General features: G+C 43.8%; 1 protein-coding gene across 7 annotated transcripts in view; it reads right to left on the bottom strand.

The window, feature by feature from the left end:
- Positions 1-26,744, bottom strand: part of YEATS2 (YEATS domain containing 2) — a 58,405-nt gene that overhangs the window by 20,101 nt on the left and 11,560 nt on the right. For 3 of the 7 annotated variants that reach the window (XM_083178261.1, XM_083178266.1, XM_083178260.1), the window contains exons 9-20: positions 26,317-26,361; positions 23,938-24,094; positions 17,064-17,288; positions 15,608-15,705; positions 12,810-12,917; positions 9,788-9,943; positions 9,389-9,647; positions 9,088-9,249; positions 6,952-7,061; positions 4,847-5,002; positions 2,712-2,888; positions 196-388 (exon numbers count right to left, since the gene is read on the bottom strand). In XM_083178261.1, coding sequence (XP_083034387.1) covers positions 196-388; positions 2,712-2,888; positions 4,847-5,002; positions 6,952-7,061; positions 9,088-9,249; positions 9,389-9,647; positions 9,788-9,943; positions 12,810-12,917; positions 15,608-15,705; positions 17,064-17,288; positions 23,938-24,094; positions 26,317-26,361 — 1,846 coding nt within the window. The remainder of the gene's footprint in view (positions 1-195; positions 389-2,711; positions 2,889-4,846; positions 5,003-6,951; positions 7,062-9,087; positions 9,250-9,388; positions 9,648-9,787; positions 9,944-12,809; positions 12,918-15,607; positions 15,706-17,063; positions 17,289-23,937; positions 24,095-26,316; positions 26,362-26,744) is intronic. The other 4 variants (XM_083178262.1, XM_083178263.1, XM_083178265.1 and 1 more) reach the window with 4 other exon arrangements.

The raw sequence follows: 26,744 nt of genomic DNA, 5'->3' as shown, positions 1-26,744 counted from the left end.
ACCACTACTGAGCAAAACACAAAAATACTTATTTATGTGGTCATAAAATCGGACAGGACCACCTGGGAAAAACTGTGTTCTTTGTATTAGGGACTATAGCCCACCAAGTTCTGCAATAAATCAGCAAACTCTATAAAGCCATCCACAGACAACATTGTGTTAGGATAATAATGAAATTAGTAGTGTTCTCAGTACCTGCTAGTGGCGAGCTGCCAGGAGCTGGGCTCAGAGTGGCTCTTGATGACAGGGCCGATATAGATAACGAGCTGCATTTACTGCTCCCCAGGGCCTTCACGTGGCTGGTACTAGGTGCAGTGGAATGTTGCTGTACATAAACCTTACTTACTGATGCAGCAGAGGATGCAGAGCTGCTGGTCCCTTCTGCCACCTGTACAATACAAAGAAGTGAAGAACAGAAAAAGTGAAGTCCAGCCGTAACCAACCAGGAGATGGAGGTTTTAGGATACAGATTTTTCAGCTGTAATTTAAAGGGCTCCTCATAGCCTTTCTAAAGCAGTGTTCTAATGTCACCCAGGGATGGAAGGAGAAACAAAACAACTTAAAAATAGAACGGCGCTGGTGAAAGAGACTGGAGACATCAAGCTGGGTACACATTAGACGATGCACAAGTGACGCAATATTGTCAAAGATTTCCATTTAATACCTGGAACAACAATATAGTGCATACACACCTAACGATACATCAGGTATATATGTAGGTAGTATGTGCTGAAAATCGCTGGCAAGATCACATGCAAGGCCAACCTGAAGACACGATGAATGACGCACGGGAGCGCTGGACACACTGGGACCTTGTGATGGATTGTAAACTCACTATATTTGCCCCATTGTTCAAAAGATAATCTAATCTGTACCCAGCTTTAGCCACCAATCCTATACAATCATATGCTGACGCTTTGGCCCGGACACTCCAGATCCCTGTTTTCAACCAATCACTGTCAATTACAACAAGACGCTGAAAAGTATTTCCAATAGCAGGCGATGATACCGACTCTGTACACATGTAATGCATACATTACTGGAGATGATACTCAGTACTTATGGTATATAATAATGTTTTAGCTGACATTAAAGTAGATAGAGGCAATTAGAAATGTATGATCTATCCGCATTGCGTGCAAGATCCACAAATAACAGTCATCTATTTCTCATTGTATGTACATGAGCCGTATCACTGGTGAACAACATGCTCCTCCTATTAATAGTATGCAGTAAATTAGCTGGTTTAGCTGCTAAAAATAAATACAAATTAACCACCTTTTATAGAAACCGCTCCAGACGTTACACAAAACCGGTTCCCCCACTATTTCTTGGGTAATTTGTATCCCTCCTTTGTTGTGTATAATTATGCTCCACGAACTGTTAGGTTGTGTGTGTGTGTGTGTGTTCAAGTATGTGTGTGCAGGTCCAGCAGTCACTTGCTCTGTAGGCAACACCCAATAGAGAGCCACTTGCTCTGTGCAAGGCCGCTACAGTAATTGCTGAATGTTGAATGTGTTGGTGGGGGCGTTACGCTATGGGCCTGATTCAGACCAGATCGCAGTGCTGCAAATGTTCAGAGGCCAGCGGTCAGTTACACACTTCCCCGCCAGATAAAATGCCTGCCTTGCGAATGAGTGTGGACACTGTGCGACTGGATGTGGACAGCTACAATAGCCACGGAAAAGGCTCTGAAATTATTCGATAGATGCCTGAATAATTTTACACTGGTCACAAGTCATCGCAGCTGCCACCTAGTCCAGTGCTTACTTGGCACATCCGGGCTGGTACGGGATGTCACTCACCCTCCCCTAAAACGATTTGGCACACAAGTGTTTGTCCGAGGCACACCGAAAGTTTTTTTTTTTTGCACAAGCCCAGCGTTTTCCCTGACACTACCACTTATACCCCTTTCACACTCGCAAAAATATCCCAGGTTTGATGCACATGAACGCGCGTCAACCCGCGATTTAGCTCAGTGTGAAAGGGTCTAGAAAGAATATCCCGGGATGAGCATTCCAGGATTTCTACCCAGGTCCTGACCTGGGTAGATTCCGGAATCAACACGGGATGCTCAAAAACCCGGGATATTTTTGCGAGTGTGAAAGGGGTATTAGCGGCTGGTTACCAGCCCTAGACGCCTACAGATTGAGCGCCTCTCCTTGCCGGCGGCTGGCGATTGAATCGCCAACCACCAGAAATCCCCTTTCCGACGGAGCTCTCCACCTCTCATCAGGCGCCCCTAACCCTGCCCGTTTCCCTGAAGTGGAGATGGGCAGGGTTTCCAGTCCCCGCCGCCAAATTACTGGGACGCGCATACGTGTCTCCGTCAGATGTAGAGCCTCTCCGCCGGCGATCGCCAGCAGGGGCAATCTAACGATTCCCGGCGCTGAAGGAGAGGTGCTCCATCTGTACTTCTTATCAATCAAAGGTAAAAAGTAGCCGTCACTAGCCCAGGTTGTGCCTGCGCCCGCTGTGCAAATAAGCGCCCGCTGTGCAAATTCACAGCGGTGCGATCAGGCCTGAATCAGGCCCTATGTCCTAGAATGGGCTATGCACATGTGCATTATGAAACAGAGGAGAGTAGCAAGCACAACCACAAAGAACAAAGCGCCTGTATCTATGTAATGGCTAGCAGCAGCCACCATAGGTGTGTCCTATAGAAACCAAACACAAAATGCAAAAAGTTGAATAGCTCTTGTTGTGATTACCGGCTGAGCAGCTCCATTTGCAGACACAGATGGTAGTGATGATGTACTGGCAGCTGTTATAACACCCCCTGCAACCCTTACTAGTGTGGTCCCAGGCTTCTGTGCAGGAGATGTTGCTGGTAAGGACTTCAGTACACTCTCAGATATTTTTACCAATCCAGACGAACTGCTGTTTGCCTAAAAAGTGATTTTAACCAAAACAAACATTAATAAAACAAACAATAGATCCAGCATAATGATACACTAACAAATAAAATGTATCACAAAAGGGAAATAAGAGTAACATCAACAGAACAAACCAGTCATGGTTGAACAAAAAAGTTAGGGAAACAATAAGAGGAGAGCATTTTAAAGTATAAAAAGGCTAAAAAAAAAAAAAGGCTAACGGGAGGAGGAGGCATTCACAAAGTACAAATAATTAAATAAAGTTTGTAAAAGGGAAATTAAAGCAGCTAAAAAAGGAAAATGAAAAGCTAATAGTACTTAAAGCAAAACAATTAAAAAAATATATAAATAGAGAAAGATTAAGAAAATAGAACATAGGTCCCTTAACCATCGTTAACTGAAATGGCATTACTGAGGATAAAGCTGAAATGTTAAATACATTTTTTTCATTTGCTAGGGAGGAGCAGGCAGTGGAATCGACAGGCACATATGGGAGGTGCTCACTAGAACCAATTATAGATTTCACTACAGAAGCGATCCACAAGAGGCTTTGCAAAATCAAGCCAAATAAATAACCAGCTCCAGATGGTAATCATCCGAGGGTTCTAATGGAACAGAGGGAGGAGTTAGCAAATCCTCTATATTACACTTTTTGATAAATTATTTTTATCTGTTATGTTGACAAAGGACTGGAGAAGAGTGGAAGTAGTACCAATATTCAAAAAGGAAAAAGATGACCCAGCCAATTTTAGAGACCTTTTAGCTTAACATCAATTGTGGGGAAATTTGAGGGAATTTTAAAAGGCATGGTATCCTGAATTATTTTGAGGGGCAGAGTACAATCAGTAGAAACCAGTATGGGTTTGTAAAAAATCGTTCCTGCCAAAATAACCTATTAAGTTTATACGAGTAAGTCAGCAAGAACCTAGATATGGGGTATACTGTAGACATGGTCTACATGGACTTCGTAAAAGCCTTTGATACTGTGCCACATAAGAAGTTGGTAAACAAAATAGAGAATTTGGGTCTAGGGGTAAAAATTTTTTAGATGGGTAAGAAACTGGCTGCAGGATAGAGAACAGAGTAGTGGTAAACGTTGCATTTTCAGGTTGGATACCAGTCCTAAGTGGCATACCACAGTGATCGGTGTTAGGGCCGCTTCTATTTAACATTCATTAATGATATAGAGGACAGAATACTAAGAAAAGTATCCCTCTTTGCGGATTACACAACACTGTGCAAAGTAATTAGAACAGATAAAGATTTTCCATGCTACAGAGGGATTTAAATAAACTACATGAGTTGGCAGAAAAATGGAAATTGAGGTTCAATGTGGATAACTTTAAGGTTATGCATATTGGGAGACATGCAGATGTAACTTGTGCAGAGAGAATTAGATTTGGGTGAGTTATTTTGTTTCTGTGCAGGGAAAATACAGACTGCTTTATTTTTACACTGAAATATAGATCTCACTTTGAAGTAAAACTCCACCCAAATCTAATTCTCTCTGCACACGTTACATCTGCCCCCCACCCCCTGCAGTGCACAGGGTTTTGTCCATTTGAGAAGGAATTTGCCTTTGGGAGTGAACCAGAATAAGGGCCTATATTGTAAATGACCTGCGTTCCCTTGGATCGTTTACAATGTCATCCATTGTCCTGCATGTGCAGATGACAGAGGACATAGTTAACAAGAATGCAGCATGGCCTCCGCTCCACCCCTCCTACCGATATCGCTGGGTACACATGTTGTGTAGCAATGACCTTCAAAAAATTAGCCTGTGGCCCTATTGTGATCATTGAGCACAACAGCCGCTATCCTTAGATAGCGCAATACCAATGATATTATCCCAGGAATAGTATACGTGTTTATGTAGATCAGAGCAGTGATATACAAGAGCTTGCTATGATTAGTACTACACAGACAGAAGTTTAGTAGACGTATAAAACAGACCATAAGAAGAGACCAACCTTTACCTGTGCAATTATAGCACTTTTCTGTCCTGCAGTTACTTTCAATGTCTGTTGTCCCTGTGCGGTGGATCCGGAGCTGCCCTGAGCAGCCACGTTTGTGGTAGCTTGTTTCCCAGATGTCTGTGGGGATGGCTGTCCAACTAAAAAAGTGCCCTATACAGTAAACACCAAAACAAGTATGCGAGATCAGACACAGCTATAAGCGGTTAGAAATACCAGTTTATGCTGCACTTTGTATTTTTCTCATTATTAGGTGATGATTGTACAGAATTATCCCTGATTCTGAGTCGGATTAAAGCAAACTGCAAGTAAGTGTTGGGCAGATGGTATTACCTGCCATTAAGGAGTATTGGGGTATCTCAGGACGTTATGTGCAGCACAGTGTTCATTTTGTCAGGAATTTTCTATTTAATTTTAGTCTTAGTCACTTTCCTAACATTTGACGAAAATTTATTTTATAATTTGGTCTTAGACAAGTTTTAGTCAGTGGATCTTGACAAACATTTTCGTCTAATTTTAGTCATTCATTTAGTCACAGCTGTGCAGTTTATTGATACTGTAATTAATGGATGTAATCATGCCGCTGAATGCTTTGTATACCTTTCACTATGTGTTTAGTAATCTAGGTACCAAACAAGAGCAATAAAAATACTATTTCCTTCACAGCAGGTCATTTCTTTTTCGGCAAATATCAATTCAAGAATACATTTTTTTTTTTTTTATTAAAAATGTTAAATTTTAATAACCATATAAAAATACAACCTGTCTGATACAAGTAAGTAGTGCAGTACTAGTCTACTGCAAAAAAAAATGAAGCTGCAAGGATGCATATTATAATATATAGCTATTTAGCTAAAGGTTACTAATTAGCTAGCTACATAACCTGACTGAGTGATTTTCATGACAAAGAGTTGTTGCGTGGCCGTATCGCAAGTAAGAAAATCTAGGACCAGAGAGGATGGATAAAACTGTATAAAATACAGTATTATTCATTAAAGAATCCAAAAAATCAATCACTCGAAAAATGTGGTGCCCTGACGAAAATTATACAGAATTTTCATCTAGTCAATTTTAGTCATGACAACATGGACGAATTTCGTCAACAATTTCGTTATTTAAACATTCCTATTTTCGTTATCGTCACATTTTAGACCGAAAAAAAATTTTTAGTCCTAATTTTCATTGATGAAATTAACACTGTTGCAGCAGATATCTCATCCCTGTATGGAACATTCCGGCGTTGTATGTATAGTGTCTGCGCTTTTCTAGATTTTAGATGGCGCTGATATGCCATGCAACGAATGAATGATCCGTGTCATTTCGCCACCACAGAGCACTGTCCCTCTGTTGGATCCTACAGCCAGGGATAGTGCAGACAAAACCAATGCAGAACCCCCCCAAATTAGATGAAGGTGCTGCTGGGGGATTTCTGACCAGCCCTTTTACAGACTCCATACAAGCACCAGTCACAGCAGTCATAAGCGTGGGAGTGGATTCGTAAGAAAGGTCAGCTAACACTGTTCCTCTTCTGTTGTATACATAATAATACATGCTGCTGATACAGGGCCTACTTTGCCACAATATATGGGCGAATCAGATCCGGCCAGAGGCAAAATAGCCGACACTCCCAACATCCTAAATCTGCCCAAAGCCTGCATCATATATATTCTACTAGATTGTAAGCTCCTCCGAGTAGGGCCCTCTTCCCTCCTGTTGTCAAAGCCCACTTCTCTTCACATTTCACTCACAGCTCTCCTTTATTACAACACTCAGTGACCATCTTCGTCTGCATACTCATCTCCATCATTGGCCTCAAGCCTCTAGTTGTAGGTTGATTGGGTCCTCACTACTTACATTTAAGCTGTAATGTGTATTGAACTGTGGTGCTCTTTATTTGTACTGTATTTTTGTTATTTATTCAATGTTATGCCAAGTTTTGTCTCCCTGTATTGTTCCTTTGTACGGCGCTGCGAAACACTTGTGGCGCCTTATAAATAAAATAATAATAATAATAATAATATTCCCCTTTCACAGGAAAATGTACACAGCAGATTTAATGCAAACGTCCCTTTAATACTTTGTGCAATCAATGACGTACGCACCTGAGGAGTCTGTTTCAGAATATAGGATGTGTAGGTGAGATGTTGGGGCAACCCACTAGCAGAACTGGCTGCACTGGAGCCCCCACTGGTAGACACCCCTGACTGGAGATCTGGAATAAATGATCAGTAATATTCACTATTGTGTACATAACATACAAAACCAGCAGATGTAAATAGAGTAGACCTTACATTATATCCATTATCACACTGAGGGGTAGATTTATTAACATTTGATCAGGGGCATATGCGGTATCCCCATGTGCTAAGGCAGGGGATAGCGCTTCCCCTGATCTATCACACCCGCGATGCGGGTGTTGAGCGTGCAGCGCTATGGGGAGGAGGGCTAACGTATATTTGGTATTTTAAATGAGCTCTTGGCTCATACCTTATTTAAGGGTCCGGGTGGCCACGTGCTCCTCCATTAACATGCAGTGCATGGCGCTGCGGGTCTCCTGTGTATGAAGTTAGGAGCCGCTTGTTGTAGAAAAGGGGGAAGGTTTAAACCTTGCGGTGTCACTCTGCGCTGGGGGACCTCTGTGGATGTTACCTGTATTCTTGAGCCGTAATTACAGCCAGCATAAATGGATATCAGATGCTTTATTTCAAATTTTATATGACATTTATTTAGCGATGTAGAAAAACACAAACAATACAGTCAAATTGGTGATGGTAAAAAACAAATTCATATACTGAGTAACTAGTAGTTAATCAGTATATGAATTTGTTTTTTACCATCACCAATTTGACTGTATTGTTTGTGTTTCTCTACATCGCTAAATAAATGTCATATAAAATTTGAAATCAAGCGTCTGATATCCATTTATGCTGGCTGTAATTACGGCTCAAGAATACAGGTAACATCCACAGAGGTCTCCCAGCGCAGAGTGACACCGCAAGGTGTAAACCCCCCCCCCCCCCCCTTTCTACTACAATAGGTACAGGTAGTGTACCTTACACTTCTGCAGAAAGGAAACCCCCTATTGTCCACGGCGCAAACTTCCCGTAAACCCCACTCCTTAAAAGGCGCCGCTTGTTGGTCTCCGGTGGCTTCAGATTAAAACTGCGGATGCTCCAGGTACACAGCCTCCTAGCATCCCCTGCGAACATTACCCGGCACATGCGCAGTTATAATCTGAAGCCGTCGGAGACCAACAAGCGGCGCCTAACATGGAAAACTGCGCATGCACCGGCGGGTACGTATCTAAAAGTATCTCCCGCATGCGCAGATAAGACAGGCGGACGGCAGTGCACATACGTTATGGGAGGCAGCGTATCCCTGGCAACAGGGGATAACACACTCCCATAACGAAGCCAACTCTGTACATAAATTTGGGCGAACTGCAGGTGAGTCTCACCACGAAAAAGTGGTGAAGCGATCCTGCGACCATAAAGAACCTTAAGCCCACATTATTAAATCTACCCCCATGTATCATTATTGTGGGGCAGATGTACTAAGCCTTAGACAGTGAGTGCTGTGTTTGAGACACCTGAGTAACGGGGATACGGTCATTGGGTCACCATCAAGTAGGTCGACAAGCATTAGGGTGACATGCAGATAGGTCAACATGGTTGTTTTTTTACTGTTTTTTGAGCCGACATGCCGTATTTCATACCATCCACTAGGGCGTGGTGGGAGAATAAAATAGTGTGCCGAGCGTAGCGAGCCATGCAAGGGGATGCGGTGGTACGTTTCGTTGTCCATGTGGACACAACATGTGCCAACAGGCGGTATTTGATGCCCTACCATCCACTAGGGCGTGGTGGGAGAATAGTGTGTCCGAAGTATGGCGAGCGCAGTGAGCGATGCGAGGGGACGCAGTGGTACGTTTTAGTGTTTAGAATGACTGTGTCGACATAAGGGTGAACATTTTTTTAAAGCAACCATGCCGACTTTTTCACTGTTGACCTTACTCCTGTCGAATTAATGACCCTGTTGACCTAGACACATGTCGACCTAATGACTGTCTAACAACTTGTTGGTAACCAACAATTTGACAGGTGAACAGTGTGCCAAGAAAACAAAGGAACAATAGAAACAGCTATTGCAGTTACTGGTGTGTGTTCTCATTACAATCACAAAATGTGTGAACTGAACAGCAGCTCTGACAACACAGGGAGGGACGGCATTTCACTTACTGGCTGTATTTGCAGCCCTCAGTATCGCTCCTTGGGGTATAAGCAGCAGCTTCCCTTTGCCGGATGTACTCTTGCTGTTGGTAGTGAGGTAGAGTTTGGTGCCAGGAGGTAGATTTGCCAGGTTTCCTAGGTTTGTTGATGGCAGCTGAAGAGTTGCCATAACTGCAAGAAAAAAAAAAATACTTTTTTCTATTAAAAAACTTCTGCCCCCAGCCTCTTCAATAGCCGCCCTCAATCCCTTAGTATCAATATACCCTTTTATATACATCCAAACCAATAACAGAAAACGCTTTGTCCATACCGGAGCCTTGTGATCCGGTTTTTGTTGTTATAGCAGATGCAACTTGTGCTTTGGATAAGCTCTGGGAGGACTGCGGTAACACACTCGCTCCTCCGCTGCTTACTACGGCTTTTGCCACACCCTGTGCAACCATCTGCTTTGCCCCCACTGCTTTGGCAGCTGAGGAGCTGGGTTTGGTTACAAGGATCTGGCCACCACTAATCGTTACAGAAGGTTTAATAGATGGCTGGACAGTAGATCCAACAGGAAGTCCAACAACCTGCAACAAAAGGAGAAAGCTAGAATATGGCAGCAAATACAGTTAAATGAACCATGTGCTAGACTATATGAAAAATGTATGACCTACATAAAGCTCTTGCGCATTTAGCTTTTGATTATATACTGTACGTGATGAAATACCTTAGAGCCCTCTGCAGCATTTACGCTCTTTTGGGGAGACACGGAAATCATTTGGTTCCCCTTCATGGTGACAATTTGCTGTAGAGATGGCTGCGATGTTGAAGGAGTTTCTGGCTGTAGTTGAGAACCTTCCACAGGCTCCTGTTTGATGATCACCTGTAATAACAAAATACATACATCAGCAAAGTTACTATAAATAAGCAAATGCCAGTAGCCCCAAAATGATCACACATCAACATTTTAGTAGACTTCTGTTATAGGTGGCAAGGTTTTACAGCACTTCAGAAGTGAGCCTAATAAAACGATGCTCAATGAGTTTACTGATAATGTCATCTGGGATCGGGTGTTTGATTTCAACACCGTAACGTGCTGGGAGTCCACAAAAGCCACAGGTTGCCTAGCAATAAGAGTATTTATATTATTACCTTGTTAATGCCTTTTCTAGGAGTCAATGGGGGTATAGGGAATATGGTGTATAGACTTGGCACTAAATGGTTAATTTTTTTCCCAGCAGCCCCAGACTCCCCCCTCCACTATTCCCTGCTCCCAGACAGCCAGGTTAGTTATACCCCTTTTACACCGCCGAAAAATCCGGGTCAGCGGCGGGTCAGACCCGGATCCTCGGCGGTGTAAATGGGGGGTATCCGTGTCCATTTACACGGGTCCTCTACCCAGGTCCTGACCTTGGTAGAACACGGATGGGACCCGTGTAAATGGCGGTGTAAATGGTCCCGCTGCGGGTCCAGGCACCCGCAGCGGGTCCACAGCGTGCAGCGCTGGGGAAACTGTCCCCAGGTGCTGCGGGAGGAGGGGGGTCCCTGCGGCTACTACGTGGAGATGGGGTACCTGTCAGCGGCCAGCCTGACACGGCGCTGCCACTGCTGTATCTCCCCCGCTGCTGTATCTCTTGCGGCGGATGGCGGTGTCGGCAGTCCCTCGGCGGTCAGTGTCGGCGGTCAGTGTCGGCGGTCCCTCTGGCGCAGGAGAAAAGACCCTATGATTGCCGGCGCTGCCGCTGCTGTATCTCCCCCCGGCGGCCGGTCCTTGCGGCGGATGGACAGTCAGTGTCGGCGGTCCCTCTGGCGCAGGGGAAATAGTACTATTTCCCCTGCGCCAGAGGGACCTCCGACACTGACTGTCCATCCGCCGCAAGGACCGGCCGCCGGGGGGAGATACAGAAGCGCCGGCAATCATAGGGTCTTTTCCCCTGCGCCAGAGGGACCGCCGACACTGACCGCCGACACTGACCGCCGAGGGACTGCCGACACCGCCATCCGCCGCAAGAGATACAGCAGCGGGGGAGATACAGCAGTGGCAGCGCCGTGTCAGGCTGGCCGCTGACAGGTACCCCATCTCCACGTAGTAGCCGCAGGGACCCCCCTCCTCCCGCAGCACCTGGGGACAGTTTCCCCCCTCTACCCCCACAGCACCCGGGGACAGCTTCCCCCCTCTACCCCCTCCAAGCTATATAGATAGATCTATATATATATATATATATATATATATATATATATATATATATATATATATATATATATATATATATATATATATATATATATATATATATATATATATATATATATATAGATCTATAGATCTATATATATATATATATATATATATATATATATATATATAGATCTATATATAGATATATCTATATAGATATGTATATCTATATAGATATATATATATATATCTATATAGATATATATATATCTATATAGATATATATATATCTATATAGATATATATATATATATCTATATATATAGATATCTATAGATATCTATATATATCTATATATATATATATATATATCAACAAGGAAAGGCAGGGCTGACCCAGGTTCAGTGTAAATGGTGCAGACCCAGGTCCGACCCAGGTCGAAGTGCTGTGTAAATGCAGTATAAAGCAGGGTCAGACCCTTGAAACTCCAGCGTTCAAAGACCAGGGTCGGACCAGGGTTTTTGGTGTAAAAGGGGTATTAGCAAGCCCACAGCAGGAGAAGAAAACCAGGCATACATGCAAACATACTCCCAGGAAAGGCGTTCAGGGGACTGGTACTATAGGAACTATTCCTCCTGTGCCTCTATGCCCCAAATAAAAGTGTAGACGGAAGATCACGTTTGCACTGTACAAAACTGTACTGCAGAAGAAGTGCCATGTGGAGCAAAGAAGGCCCCTCCAACTGGCTGGAATGAGCCACTAACACAGCTAAATAAACAATAAATGAAAAAGTAGCTGGGGAGCCACTTAATAGCCGCCACTAAAAAAAAAATACCCGCTCCTGCCATTGCCAAGCTTAAACTTGCTGGTTGGTGGCTTGGTATAAGCAGAGAGGGAGTCTGGGGCGGCTGAGAAAAAAAAAAAGAATTTGAAAACATTTGGTGCCCAGACTCTTCTCCAGGCTATACCCAGTTTTCCGTATGTCCCTAGTGCAGTGGTTCCCAACCCTGGTTTTCAAGTACCCCCAACAGTGCACGTATTCTAGGTCACCCAGCAGGTGCACTCATTATTCAGACACATTTGAAAAGATCCACAGGTGGAGCTAATTATAGCACTTGTCATTCTGTGTGGAGACCTGGAAAGCGTGCACTATTGCGGGTACTTGAGGACCAGGGTTGGGAACCACTGCCCTAGTGGATGGAAGAATACATAATTGATCTATACAACACTTATAGCAGGCATATCCAAACTATGGCCCTCCAGCTGTTGTGAAACTACACACCCCAGCATGCCTTACCATAGCTTTAGCATTATCTAATAGCAAAACTGTGGCAAGGCATGATGGGACTTGTAGTTTCACAACAGCTGGAGGGCCATAGTTTGGACATGCCTGACATAGTATTCTTTTCATAAATAAATAATTAATTTAACATCATTCTCCCACCGTGTAGCTTTCCTTTACAAGTGTCCTCTTCTCTGAGGTCAGAGTAAAGCCATTACATCAACATACTCTTTGCATCAATTAACTAATTAGAGAGGGTCTGTGAAACTTAAATACATCACCCGTTACCTTTGTGAATGCGCCAAGTCCTCCTGCCGTAGCTTTTGGGCTCTGGGATTTGGAATGACTTCCAATAGGACATAGCGGAGGCATTGCTGCAAACAGAGACTCTTCCTGCTAAGAAGAACACAGACATTGCAATTACCTGAGATCAGGGCTGAGTAAGCCCCATAGTAACGGCTGGAATACTAAACTCCAATCAAAGGTAAGCACAAAATCAGTTAAGTATTAAACTTCTATAAAATAATCAATTGAAATAGAGTTGTTGCTATGGTAACCACATTGCTCTGAACACCTGTTCACATACATTCTTATGACTGCTTTCCATCTTACTCTGCATAATACAGCACAAGAAGTATATGTAGCAAATGCAATCATTTCAGTTAGAGAAGCACAAAGAAAACAATATGAAATTGTGCCAGAAAACCAAGATGGACACCCACACTGTGCATCCAGGATCTGGTACAGAACATTTACAATGTCTAGTTCAACACATTATATCACGCAATGATTATTGCAATAGTCCCCTAACTGGTCTTCCCGAGAACAGACTCACCACTACAATCCATTCAAAATGCTGCTGCTAGGCTGATCTTCCTAGCAAGACGCTCATCGTCTGCTGATCCGCTCTGCCAGTCCCTCCATTGGTTACCTGTGTTTTACCATATGCAATATAAAACCCTTCTGCTAGCATATAAAGCTATTAACCATACTGCACCAGCATATATCTCTTTACTGATCAAAAAATATCTCCCATCTCGACCACTGCGCTCTGCACAAGATCTGCGTCTCATCTGAGCGGATCCCTAGCTCCCATTCACTATTACAGGACTTTCATTGTGCTGCTCCCACCCTATGGAATGTCCTTCCACTCACAATAAGACTCTCCACTAGCCTCCAAACTTTCAAGTGTTCCCTGAAAATTCACCTCTTCAGGCAGGCCAATCATATATAAGTTCTACACGCATAACCCTCTGAGGCACTGATGTATATAGCTTCCCTTCTGGACCTACAAGCTATGCTATTACTGGTGCCTGTCCTTGTGTTTCCCTCCTATAGCCCTATAGATTGTAAGCTTGCAGCAGGGCCCTCTAACCCCCAAGTCTGTCTGTTGTTACCCACTTTGTTTTATCTCTGTCTATTATTGTAAAGCGCAACGGAATCTGCTGCACTATATAAGAAACTGTAAATAAATAAATATGCATGCAACCGACACTGCAATAAGATCAACACATGAACATGTTGACATGAGCTTTTTTAAAAACTCTTTGGTGTCAATGTTGACACCCTAAACATGTGGACCCTAATTAGTGTACAGATGGAGCCTTCTTCAACTAGCCTTCTCTGGTGAGACATGGCTCAACCAAGGCTTATTATCATATACTGTTCTCAGCTGCAATACAACACATAGAACAATACAGCAGGGGATTAAGTCCGACAGCCCTGGCTCACTTAATCCTATTAAAGAGACAGATAAGCATGGCTCTACCTGTAGCTCTTCAATTGCCATACTTTGGTACTCCATACTACTGCTGGGCTCAGCACACATTACCATTCCCAGACAGAGTCCGTGTGGATGGTCAAGTATAAAAAAGGTAAAAATAAAAATGAAAGAAAACCCCCCAAAAACTCATGTCAATCATAGCCATGCCACTCTTTTGATAACGTCAACCATATCTATGTCAGCCAGACGCTAATAGAAGAACCAGACCACCCTGGTACACAGATCCCACATAGGCTAATACAAGAACCAGACCACCCTGGTACACTGATCTACCATAGACTAATACAAGAACCAGACCACCCTGGTACACAGATACCCCATACCCTAATATATAAGAACCAGACCACCCTGGTACACAGATCCCACATACCCTAATATATAAGAACCAGACCACCCTGGTACACAGATCCCACATACCCTAATATATAAGAACCAGACCACCCTGGTACACAGATCCCACATACCCTAACATATAAGAACCAGACCACCCTGGTACACAGATCCAACATACCCTAATATATAAGAACCAGACCACCCTGGTACACTGATCCAACATACCCTAACATATAAGAACCAGACCACCCTGGTACACAGATCCAACATACCCTAATATATAAGAACCAGACCACCCTGGTACACTGATCCCACATACACTAATATATAAGAACCAGACCACCCTGGTACACAGATCCCACATACCCTAACATATAAGAACCAGACCACCCTGGTACACAGATCCAACATACCCTAATATATAAGAACCAGACCACCCTGGTACACTGATCCAACATACCCTAACATATAAGAACCAGACCACCCTGGTACACAGATCCCACATACCCTAATATATAAGAACCAGACCACCCTGGTACACTGATCCCACATACACTAATATATAAGAACCAGACCACCCTGGTACACAGATCCAACATACACTAATATATAAGAACCAGACCACCCTGGTACACAGATCCAACATACACTAACATATAAGAACCAGACCACCCTGGTACACAGATCCCACATACCCTAATATATAAGAACCAGACCACCCTGGTACACAGATCCCACATACCCTAATATATAAGAACCAGACCACCCTGGTACACAGATCCCACATACCCTAATATATAAGAACCAGACCGCCCTGGTACACAGATCCCACACACCCTAATATATAAGAACCAGACCACCCTGGTACACAGATCCAACATACACTAATATATAAGGCGAATATAAGAACCAGATTCATGTATACTATTTGCACTGGGAAGAGCGATACTGTACATATATGAATAGTCACCTTTATATTTTGAGTTATGAAACTGCTACCATGTATCTTGGGCAGTGGGGAGCGGGTTCCCGCCTGGGAGGTACTGGAGTGCTTGCTTGTAGGGCTACCTGTATGTTTAAAAGGCAAAAAAACAAAACAAAAACCCATTTCAATGCCATTGCCAGACATATTAAGTACATTCTGTAATATAAGATCGATATAAAATATAATTTTTGGGAGAAAGAAAAATAGAAAAATGGATACCAGCACATGTAAGAGATAGCATTTTTAACAGCATGACAACAAAAGTCCAAATGTAGAAATGAAAGGGGAAAAAAAGGCATCTCACCCCCACACACACACACACATTCATTTGTTCAAGCAGATAAACTCTGGAAGAATGCGTTTTAAAACTGAACTAAATAAGGTTTGTTAATATTGTAACGGTTCTCCAATATGCTTTAATTTATCCATCGCACATACACAGTGCAGCCTGCTCAGCAGAGGTTAGTACTAAGTAGCGGTCACGAATGTTCATAAAACCATGTTTTCGGGAGAACCTGTGATTTTTATAGGGTGCTCCATAATGGATAGCTCCATAAAAAAAATAAAAAAGGAAAAAGTGTGAACCACCTGGGGTGAAATGTAATTGGTGAGAGAACCAGAAAGTGAGAGATTTGGTAAGAAATCTCCAGTTTTTTTTAAAGCGCCAATCATTTACACGGCAAAACCAGTTTGATTTTGCAGTGTAAATGATTGCCGCTTTAAAAAAAAATGTTTGACACTTGTGTAACTCCAACAGGTCGTTACGATCTAGGAGCACCAATCCGATGGGCACGGGACCACACATAAGATTGGAGCGGATCAAAAACACATGTGGTTTGCCCGATTTCTTGGCCTGATGCAGGTACAGAGAAGGATTCAACACATAGCCTGGCTGCCAGTATTCACTGCAGTAGCTTGTGTGGCTGTACAAGATGGCTTCCTCTGTGTGAGGAGTGTTTCCTTGGCAGGCATCCTGAAGAGGGATGAGAGGGCAATGGGAAGAAGTTGACCTGACAGGAACAGTGCCGGAACCATTAAATGGCACAGATGCCTAAAACACTGGTAGTTTAGCAAGGCATCAACTGGGCTGCCACTCAAGGTGCTCCACTTTCCACCCACACTCAACACCACTGGTCAGTTATTTTGTCTTCATACAAAAATAGTTCTACTGTATTTGTGGCACGTAAATGTAATGGCTAGGCTGAAATGGGTCTGAAAATTGTAAAAAATCTAATATTTTATTTACAGTATGGCATAATATGAAAGCCCTGGTAACAGCTGGTCCCAAGCCCTTTAAATAGATTTGCATTACAGAGTCATTTTGATAGTTGGAAAATAGAAGAATAAGCAAAAGACATAACAAAGCAGGAAAGCAACTGGAGAATTTAAGAGCAATATTCCCACCAGTGTAAGGCAACAAAGACATGGAAGGAAGCCATACCAGACACAATTTTGCAGCTCATTGTGATTGGCTGGAAAGATTTCCCAGGGGATTCAGCAAAGCTTGTTGCCTGGCCTTGGGGGACAATCTTGCAGCTGGTAGTGATGGGCTGGAAAGCGGTGCTGCCATGAGCTCCAATAGTGAACCTCTGGGTCATTTTTGTAGGTGTGCGTTCAAGTGATGAGGGCTGAGTGTATAATGTGGGTTCTGAAGTCATGTTAAAACCTTATATTAAATGAGGGGGAAAAAAAAAAGCAAGATCAGTAATAACACATCAAATTAAATGGATACTAAAATGACAAATTAAAATAAAAAATAAAATAAAAAAACAGCCACAACTGTGCCATAGAAACATTAAAAAGGATAATTCCACACATTATATTTCTGTGACTTCCATTGTGAAGGACAATCTTTAGATGGCTTGTGCTAGGGAAGGCACTTTGTTGACTCTATAAAAGATTTGAATATCCTCCTCTCTATCCCCTTTCCAACATTCAATCATTTTTATGTAAGTGTCCATGCAATAGGGTGCTTCAGTTATCTGCTCCTTTAGCAGCAAGAGTTGCCATTTATTGTTAATTTAATTTTAATAACTTTTATTTTGATTCATTTGTGGCTTTTTGAGAATGCTTAAAAACACAAATCATCCACAGGCTTTTTGTAGTGGGGGCTTTACGAGTGGTTATCTGGTCACTACCACTACCACCAATCTTTGACCAGGAACCCAATGTTGGCAAATAACTGCCGTTGCATCAGGATCTAATGGCCTCCACCGGAAGATGAAGCATAGGCAAGTACAATGACTAAAAGTAGCTCAATAGAGTGGTGCGAATATATTTTTTTTTTAAGTGAAAGAAGAGGATTATTCTGCAATGGCCGAGTCAATCACCTGTTCTCAACCTGATCAAGCACGCATTTTTCCTTGTTGAAATACATAATTTGTATGTCAAATGCCCCCCCCCCCCCCATTGTTAACGCCACCCCACTATGAACGTGAACCCAAAGCGTGGCGAGCGCAGTGAGTCAACGAGGGGCGGTGGTACTCGTCCTCCGACCTTTTCATACCCCCACTATCCACGTCGGCGTGGAGTTGATTTTATAAAGTGTGGCGAGCGCAGCGAGCACGAAGCTTGGCGAGCGCAGCGAGCCCTGCGTGGGGACACGTAATACATGTGAAGTAATGAGCGTCCTCCGCTCGCCACGCTTCAGGCTCGGTGGCTCGCCACACTATATAAAATCAACTCCACGTCGACGTGGATAGTGGGGGGTTGAAAAGGTCTGAGGACGCGTACCGCTGCGCTCGCCACGCTTCGGGTTGGCGTTCATCGTGGGGTGGCGTTAACAATGGGGGGGGGGGGGGGGGTTTGACCCATCAGGGTGGGTATACAATGCAAATTGGGGTCTGGGGGGCATTTAACATTGGGCCCAATGTAAAATCGGGTCTCAGGGACCATTTTACATTGGTTCCAATGTAAAAATCACGTCGATCGCATCGCATGTGATTTGGTTGCATGCGATGGATGCGATTTTTTAGGACCCGATGGATACAATTAAAATCGCTGGCGCCGTGCTAGGAAACAAGTACCGAAAAGCCAGCATTTGATGATGTCTAAAGGATCCTTGACAAAGCGAACATTTTATTTTTCCAATCAGGTGAGCCCTGGAAAACAGGGGACTGTACTTATAAAACAAAAAATAGGATTTTGGTACTTAGCAATAAATCCCTTTCTCTGATTCCATAGGGTACACCGGGAGTCTTAACAAATTTTTTAGTGTGTAACCTGCTCCTCCCCCTCAGACCAATTAAGAAGCTGTGCCCGAATAGAGATGGTAATATGAACAACGGAGGAGGAGATACCATAGGAAATATGAACAGCAGAAACACACATGTACAAGCTATACCACAGGCCAAGAACTGTAACCAAGTATACAGTTACAACTAAGCACATTCACCAACTGCAGGAAGGAACAGCGCAGGGTGGGTGCCCAGCGTACCCTATGGAATCAGAGCAAGGGATTTATCAGTAAGTACCAAATACTGCGTTCTCTTTCATCCATAGGATACGCTGGGAATCTTAAGAGCACTGAGAATCCTGCAAAACTTTGCAGCCAAACTGACTGGAAGATGCCAAACTTGTCAACACAATATCATTTTACAAAAGTATGCGTGCCCACCCAAAAAAAATATGTCACGACACACCCAGGGCAACTGCCCAAGAGGAAACCACGAACATTTGGAATAAACTGCAAAGTACGAATCAGTCATAAGGCTGCACTATAAGTTTCACTTCTAGAAAAACCTAACTAGAGTCTAGTGGCCAGTTTTCCCAGCATATTTATGCAGTGATAAGCTCGAAAGGAGCAATTCTTGTAGAAATCCATACTGCACACTTAAAATTCTTTATGGCCCATACAGCCTCCGGAGGAGCACGATATTAGAAATTTTAAGGCAAACTTGAACCACAATAGGTTGGTTACTGTGAACAACCAAAACCACTCACAGTAAAATAAAAAACATACGAGTACTAAGCTCCGCCCTTTCCTCATGAAAGATGAGAGAAGGTGAAGAACACGACAGAGCCTATGGGATGCGAGGGTAAGCAACAATGCAGCCTTCACACCAGTCTGAAGGAAAGTGAAGAGGCCGTTGAACTGAAATGGTCAACAATTTCCAAAATCTGTAGTAATTTGTAGAAACATCTAGCTTGCTCGCTTAAATCTAAGTAAGAAAAAAAAAAACACAGATGTAATACCGAGCCAAGCCGTTAAACGTAGCCACCTTAAGTCCATATAGACAAAAGTACTGATAAAGTAGATCCTTGTGAAGAGGGGATGCAGTTACAATCCCTGCGGTCGGGATCCCGGCGTTCAGAATCCCGACGCCGAAATGCCGACACATTCTCCCTCCGTGGGTGTCCACGACACCCCTGGAGGGAGAATAAATTAGTGTGCCGAGCGTAGCGTGGCACCGGGGGGGCGATCCACGTCCCCCCCTTGTCGGCATTTCGGCTGTCGGGATTCCGGCGTCGGGATTCTGAACGCCGGGATCCCGACCGCCGGGATTCAATACTGAAACCGTGAAGAGGCATTGTCCAAGTCTCCTCAGCAAGCAGAAGGAGCCAGTTGGCATGTAAAAAGCTGTGAGGGCACTGTGGAGCCATCAGTATGAAGGTGACCTTTTACTGCCCTATTGTCTTGGGAGAAGTAGGAATGGCGGCACTCTTAAGCCAGCTGAAAAGATCATTACGACACCAAGGCATCAACTGCCGGGGCCCTGGATTCCAGAGTGGTCTATGGGAATTCTTGCATTGAAGAATACACTGGAGTGAAAGCCGCACTCCCCCTGATGGAGGACCTAAGTACTCCCTAATTATCGACATGCTCCACGTTCCACTGTGACACGGTTTTCTCCTAGATGCTAGAAGTGCCCCATTTTTTTTTTAAACAAAATTTGAACATGGATCTTCATGTGCATAATAGTTGTGTGAAAAGACTGGATAGACCACAAGGCTCTAAACACACATTTAAGTTCATTTGCAAAAAATATTTAAGTTCGTTATATAATGAAAATAGTTTGCAGACTATCATCTTCAATGAGGGCATACACCAGGGATGGGGAACCTTCGGCCCTCCAGCTGTTGTTGAACTACACATCCCAGCATGCCCTGCAACAGTTTAAGCATGGCCAAAGAGCAAAACTGTAGCAGGGCATGCTGGGATGTGTAGTTCAACAACAGCTGGAGGGCCGAAGGTTCCCCATCCCTGGCATACACGTACAAATTGGAGGAAGATACAGATGAACTCTAACTGCCTACATTGGTGTGAGTTTCCGCCCACTTTGAGTCACCAGCTGAGGTCCTGCGCCCCCACCTGGTCTGTGAGCCTGCCTGAAGGCCGCACAATAAGACATCCTCTTGTACGAGCCATCTTCACCCACATGCTGCTGCTCCACTGCAAATACAGCCCACAGAGGCGGGACCCCTTCGCTCCCTTCCTTGCCAGGAGAGGTGAGTGTATTACAAGTACTGCATACTGCAAGCTAAGTTTGACTAACACCTGTGTGACTGCTGTTCTAAAACAAATGCTCCAAACTTCTGCAGTATTAAATCAAAAACTAACAGCACTACTAACAATCACTCTTTTTCTGTCTGTTGATCTGAAGAACTGCTGCTGTAGGAACAACCCATTAACCCTTCCCATCCCAGAACAAAGCCAAATTAACAACTGGTCAAGCAAACAGACGCTGACCATTAACTTTTCAATTGAACAGCCAGGTGGAGCCCATTTTCACTATTTATTTATTTTGTTTAGCTGGGACGCCAGCATTAATGCTGTGTACACACGGGGGCGATAGGGGCTGAAATTGCTGGGAATATGGTCGCTGAGCGACCATTGGAGTGTGCACCAGCGATAAATCGCCGGGTGCGCGCTCCCGTTTTCAGCCCCTGAATGGTCGCTGGTCGAAGGTGCATGCTCCTCCGACCAGCGACATCCCCTGCCTCTTCGCCCAGCAGTGTTTAAATTTTCATCTGCGACCATCTCTGGTCGCAGATGAAAACGGGACACAGGGCAATATGATTGCTGAGCAATATATTGCTAGCAATATATGGCCAGCGATCATATTGCCCCATGTGTACGCACCTTAAGGCGCTCATACACCCTCAAATTCAATTAGCTACAGTTCTGTGGTCTCTTCTCCTGGGTAAAGTCGAGAGAGTAGCCCTGAGGTAGCAGTTGGCCACCATTATTGCTTACAGCAGGAGGCATTTTAACCTGGGAGTAAAAAACGTGTAAAGGCCCCCATACACTATGCGATTTTCGGCCGATTTCACCCGATGTTGGCACTTTGGGCCGATATATCGGGTGAAATCGGCCAAAAATCGGATGTGTTTGACATCTGATCTGATCTGATGCGCGGTCCCGTGCCCATCGGATCTGATCAGGTGGTCGGACCTGCAGAACATAAGATATATCTGCATCTGACCCATCATGGGCACATCGTGGGTGCTTTTGCACCCATGATGTATCAGATCCGATATATCATATGTTTGGACCCTCCTCCCACCCCCACGCGTACATCACCGGAAGCCGGAAGACAGAAGCCGCCGCAGCGTCTTGTCAGGCTGTCAGTCACAAATGAAGGGAGCGCTGAACGCAGTGAGCGGCAAAAGAAGAAGTGCTGCGTCGCCTCTGTGCTGAGCTCCGGCAGTGTACGGCACCACCTGATTGCCTGCGCGGCTCTCTGTAAGAATTTAACACAGGAGTCCACAGAGAGCCGCACAGACACCTACGCTGCTGCAGCTCAGCCCGGAGGTGATAGAGCACTGCTTTTTATATAAATACAGTAGATATAGAGTTGATGGGCTAAGTAGTTATTATCTGACATCAATTTCTATGTTTCTATGTCCTTGGGGAACTTTACAAACGTGTGAGTTTATGGTGTGTAAGTTAATTGAAAAGGGGAAGATGTAGAGGGGATGAGTCTGACGCACAGGGAACATTTGTAAAGGAGGGATAAAAGCACAAACTTTTTTTCTTTTAATTAATTAATTATTTTTAATAAAAACAAAAACCATAAAATGTGATTTTTTTTTCTCCTTGCAGAAGGAATCCTCTGCTTCTCTGTCTTTTGGCTAAAGTGTACATGTGCTGTACACAGCTATTGGGGGGTATTCATTTGATGCTGCAATTTTCACGATTTTTAGGTCAAAGTTTTCAGTAATTTTTCACCCATGTAATGGAATACACAGGCATCGAAATGGTTCTGAAAAAATGGGACTAAAGGCCCCCATACACTATGCGATTTTCGGCCGATTTCACCCTATGTCGGCACTTTGGGCCGATAAATCGGGTGATATCGGCCGAAAATCGCATCTGATCTGATCTGATGCGCGGTCCCATGCGCATCAGATCGGATCAGGGCGTCGGACCTGCTGAAGATAAGATATATCGGAATCTGGGCACATCTTGGGTGCTTAAAAGCACCCATGATGGGTCAGATCAGATATATCTATTCCGTAGCTCTAGACCCTCCTCCGCCTGACCCCCCCCGCGCAGCAGCCGCAGCACGTCACCGGAAGAAGCAGGGAGATGGGAGAGAGGAACCACCGCTGCTGCACTGTCCTGAGCTGAAAGTGAGTTGTTCTCTCTGTATACATTACACCGACATCAGGCTTGAGCTCCGGCGGAGTATGGCGCCTGATTGCTTATGCGGCCCTCCATAGACTGTGTTTACATTTTAATAACGCAGGAGTCCATGGAGAGCCGCAAAGGCAATCAGGCGCCGTACTCCACCGGAGCTCAAGCCTGATGTCAGTGTACCGATGTTACCGGCACAGGAGTCCATGGACAGCCGCAGAACCAATCAGGTATTGTGCTGCAATGGAGCGCAAGCCTGATTTCAGTGTACTGAGAGAACAACTCACTTGTTGCTGGGGTTGGTGGGCGGGACACGCTGGTGTCCCCCTGTCGAGCTGTGGAGACCGGTGTGCACTGCTACAGCATATACAGAGAGCGCACAGTCAGTGACAGGTGAATTCGTATTTTAAAATACGGTAAATTACGGTACATCCAATTTGCATCAGATAAATCACATGAGATTCATCTGACGCAAATTGGATGTAAAAAATGGCACATCATGTGTCAAATTGGATGTAGCCTTCCTGGGAAGCTGCCGGGGAAGTTCAAGGGAAATCAGATGCAATTTATAGGTCAGACAAATCTTTCTAGTGTATGGGGGCCTTAAGACATCTCAGGTAACCACATCTGCCCTATAATGCCCGCTAGAAGCTACACAATGATACATATAAAAACATGGGTTTTGCAAGGTTTTAAATTCTATTCTAAAAAGTATTCTCATAAAAGCGGCATTTACCTTTGTCTGTTATTTCATGAGCAGCTTTTACTGGAGAAGATAATTTAACAATGGCTGGTCCAGACGTGCACCCCTCTGATTGACTAGATTCATTTGAAGATTGTGAGTAGAGAAATTCCTCCCCAATGGAATGTCTGAGAAGTTCAACTTCAACAACCTATACACACACACACACACAAAAAAAAAAAAAACACACACAAAGGATAATCAGCTCATTTTGCATTAAGAAAAGAAAAAAGTAACACTAACATGATCAACATTTGTGCTTCCAATGCAATAAAATGAGTTACAGGTTTATAACTGGGTCATTTTAAGTCCACATTAGAGGTTATCTGGCCATTGGGTACAAATGGCCGATTGTCTTTTCCTTCCATACCGTACTGGATTTTTCACTCCAGCCAGAAAGATTGGACAGAAAATTGGACATTATGGGGGAAATTTACTAAAGGAAATTTGTAAAAAAATTGTAAAAAATAGGTGTATTTGTATTTAGAAAAACACTTATTTTTGACATTCACTATCCCGAAAATACGGCAATTCGTATTCGTATTGATGTGCTATCAATACGAATTGCCGTATTTTCGGGATAGTAAATGTCAAAAATAAGTGTTTTTCTAAATACAAATACACCTATTTTTTTACAAATTTCCTTTAGTAAATTTCCCCCTTTATATAGTGGAATTTACTCAGTTCCCCTCCACGACAGAGATCCTTTCCAAGTGGGACAGCTTTCCAGTTCACACCAGGTCACCAGTCACTCTTTTGACCACTACAGACCTCCAATGTGAACAAGGACCACCCTTTTCTGGCCCACCAATGAGTCCTGGTGACTATGGAGGCCAGCTTCAGTGGCTGGGGAATGATCACTCAGTTGACAACTTTTCATGGTGGAATCTTGTGTTACCATATCTTGGAGCGGTGTGTGATCTACAGGGTGGAGAACATGTAAGCTGACTAGTTCAGCTGCCAGGACATGCTCCCACAGAGAGTTGTCTCTTCACCCAGAGGTTTTCCAGCAGTTGGTAGAGTCTATAAAAAGGCTGCCCTTGCATAGACCTACTGGAATGTTGACTGAATTACAAGCTCCCTAGGTATTGTTCCAGAATGTGGGACCTAATCGCATTTCTAGTGAATGTGTTACTGGTGCAATGGGCCATTTTTCTTCACTGTCTTTTCTACCTCAGGTATCGTGGAAGTTGAAACTGAAGGGGTAGCCCCAGATTGTGTGAGTCAAACGTGGTGTGAAGATCTCAGGCATCTCTGAATTGCGACCTACTGGAGCCTTCTGTTCAGACCAGACCATTTATCTCATGAGCCTTCCCTCCACCTAGATCTCAAAATTTGCCTTTGACAGGGTTGATGGTGAAACAGCCTTCCTGAAGGCCAGATGTTTTTCAGCTTCAGTAATCGGCACTAGATGTGCCGTCAGAAAGCCTGTTTCAGGGTGCAGAAAGCTTGTTTTGCCTGGTGTGCTCGTCACATTAAAAACAAATTTTAAGGATAGCTAAGATCTTGGTCCTACTTACAGTCAGGTTTTAATTTAGGGCAGCCTTTGTCTTCACTTAAGGGCCAAGTCTCAGCTCTGTTAATTTGCAAAGGCTCCTATCAGCTATTATATCTGTTCATATCTTCTTACAGGGGGTTCTCTATCTCCAACCACTCTTTGCACCCCACAGTTGATCATGGAGATTTAGCTCTTGCGCTATAAGGTGTCCAAAAATATCCCTTTGAGCAGTTTTAAATCTGTTGAAAATCAAGTGGCTTATACAGAAGTTCATATTCACATCAACTAGGAGATAGAGGTTCCTTCTTTCCATGGTACCAGTGATGCCTTGTCCTCTGTTGCCACACTAGATGTGGTGTGTGCTCAACATCTATATGGAATGGGAATTTTGCGGGTCAGACTATCCATGGTGAAGAGAAGTCGGTCTGTGTCCAAGACAACGATATCTCCCTAGAATCACAAGGTCATTTGTATACACTTTTTCTAAACTTTATTGGTCAGGAGCTTGGCATGTGGACTTGGCAGAGAAACGTTGCAAGGTTGCCACTTTATCGTCTACTCACAGGTTCGACAATTTCTTGATTCCTTGATGCTCTCGCTCCTGCCTTTGTTTTGTTCTATAGCGGTGTTTTTATTTTAGAGTTTACACTAAAGCCCCCAGGACTTCAGAGAAACTTTCAGCAAGGCCAATAATCAATATAAAGGATGCCAATCCCGGGATAGGCTTCATTTTGCACCACATGATAGATGATTACATAGATGCAACACACTGACAAAATATATTCAAGGTCACAAAATAAGAGCTTTGAAAGAAATAAAAATTTGGTTTATCATCAGAAAAAAAAAAAGGAAAAGAAATAACAAAAAGGAAATACCGTTTCTGCCCCCAGAGTCTGCAGACCAGTGTAAGTTCTGTCCAGCTACAGAAAAAGAGATTAAAACAAGAGAGAAAGAAACGGATTATTGAACAAATATTCATAGTGGACCTACTGTATGCCCTATAAAGGGTATTGGACACAATGGAAAAGAAAAGAAAGACATAAATTGTATATAGAAACGAAGGCAATCACAGGGGACTTTTAAAATAAAACTGATCTTATGGAAAGTACATTTTGCCCCAGATCCTGATGACGTAATTTAATTAGAGGTTCAGGAATGGAGTTCCTGCAAATTCAGTGGTCTGTTTGTCAAGTTCTGCATATGGACACCCCTGCAGTGAATGTGATGAAACCAACACGAGGTGGCCCTGTTGGATCCTGGACAGGCTTTAGTGGGGCTAGGATCCTCACAGCCGAATGCACTG

This window comes from Crinia signifera, chromosome 3 (assembly GCF_055691185.1).
Source record: "Crinia signifera chromosome 3, ASM5569118v1, whole genome shotgun sequence".
Lineage (NCBI taxonomy): Eukaryota > Metazoa > Chordata > Amphibia > Anura > Myobatrachidae > Crinia > Crinia signifera.
This window is presented reverse-complemented; position numbering and strand designations above follow the sequence as displayed.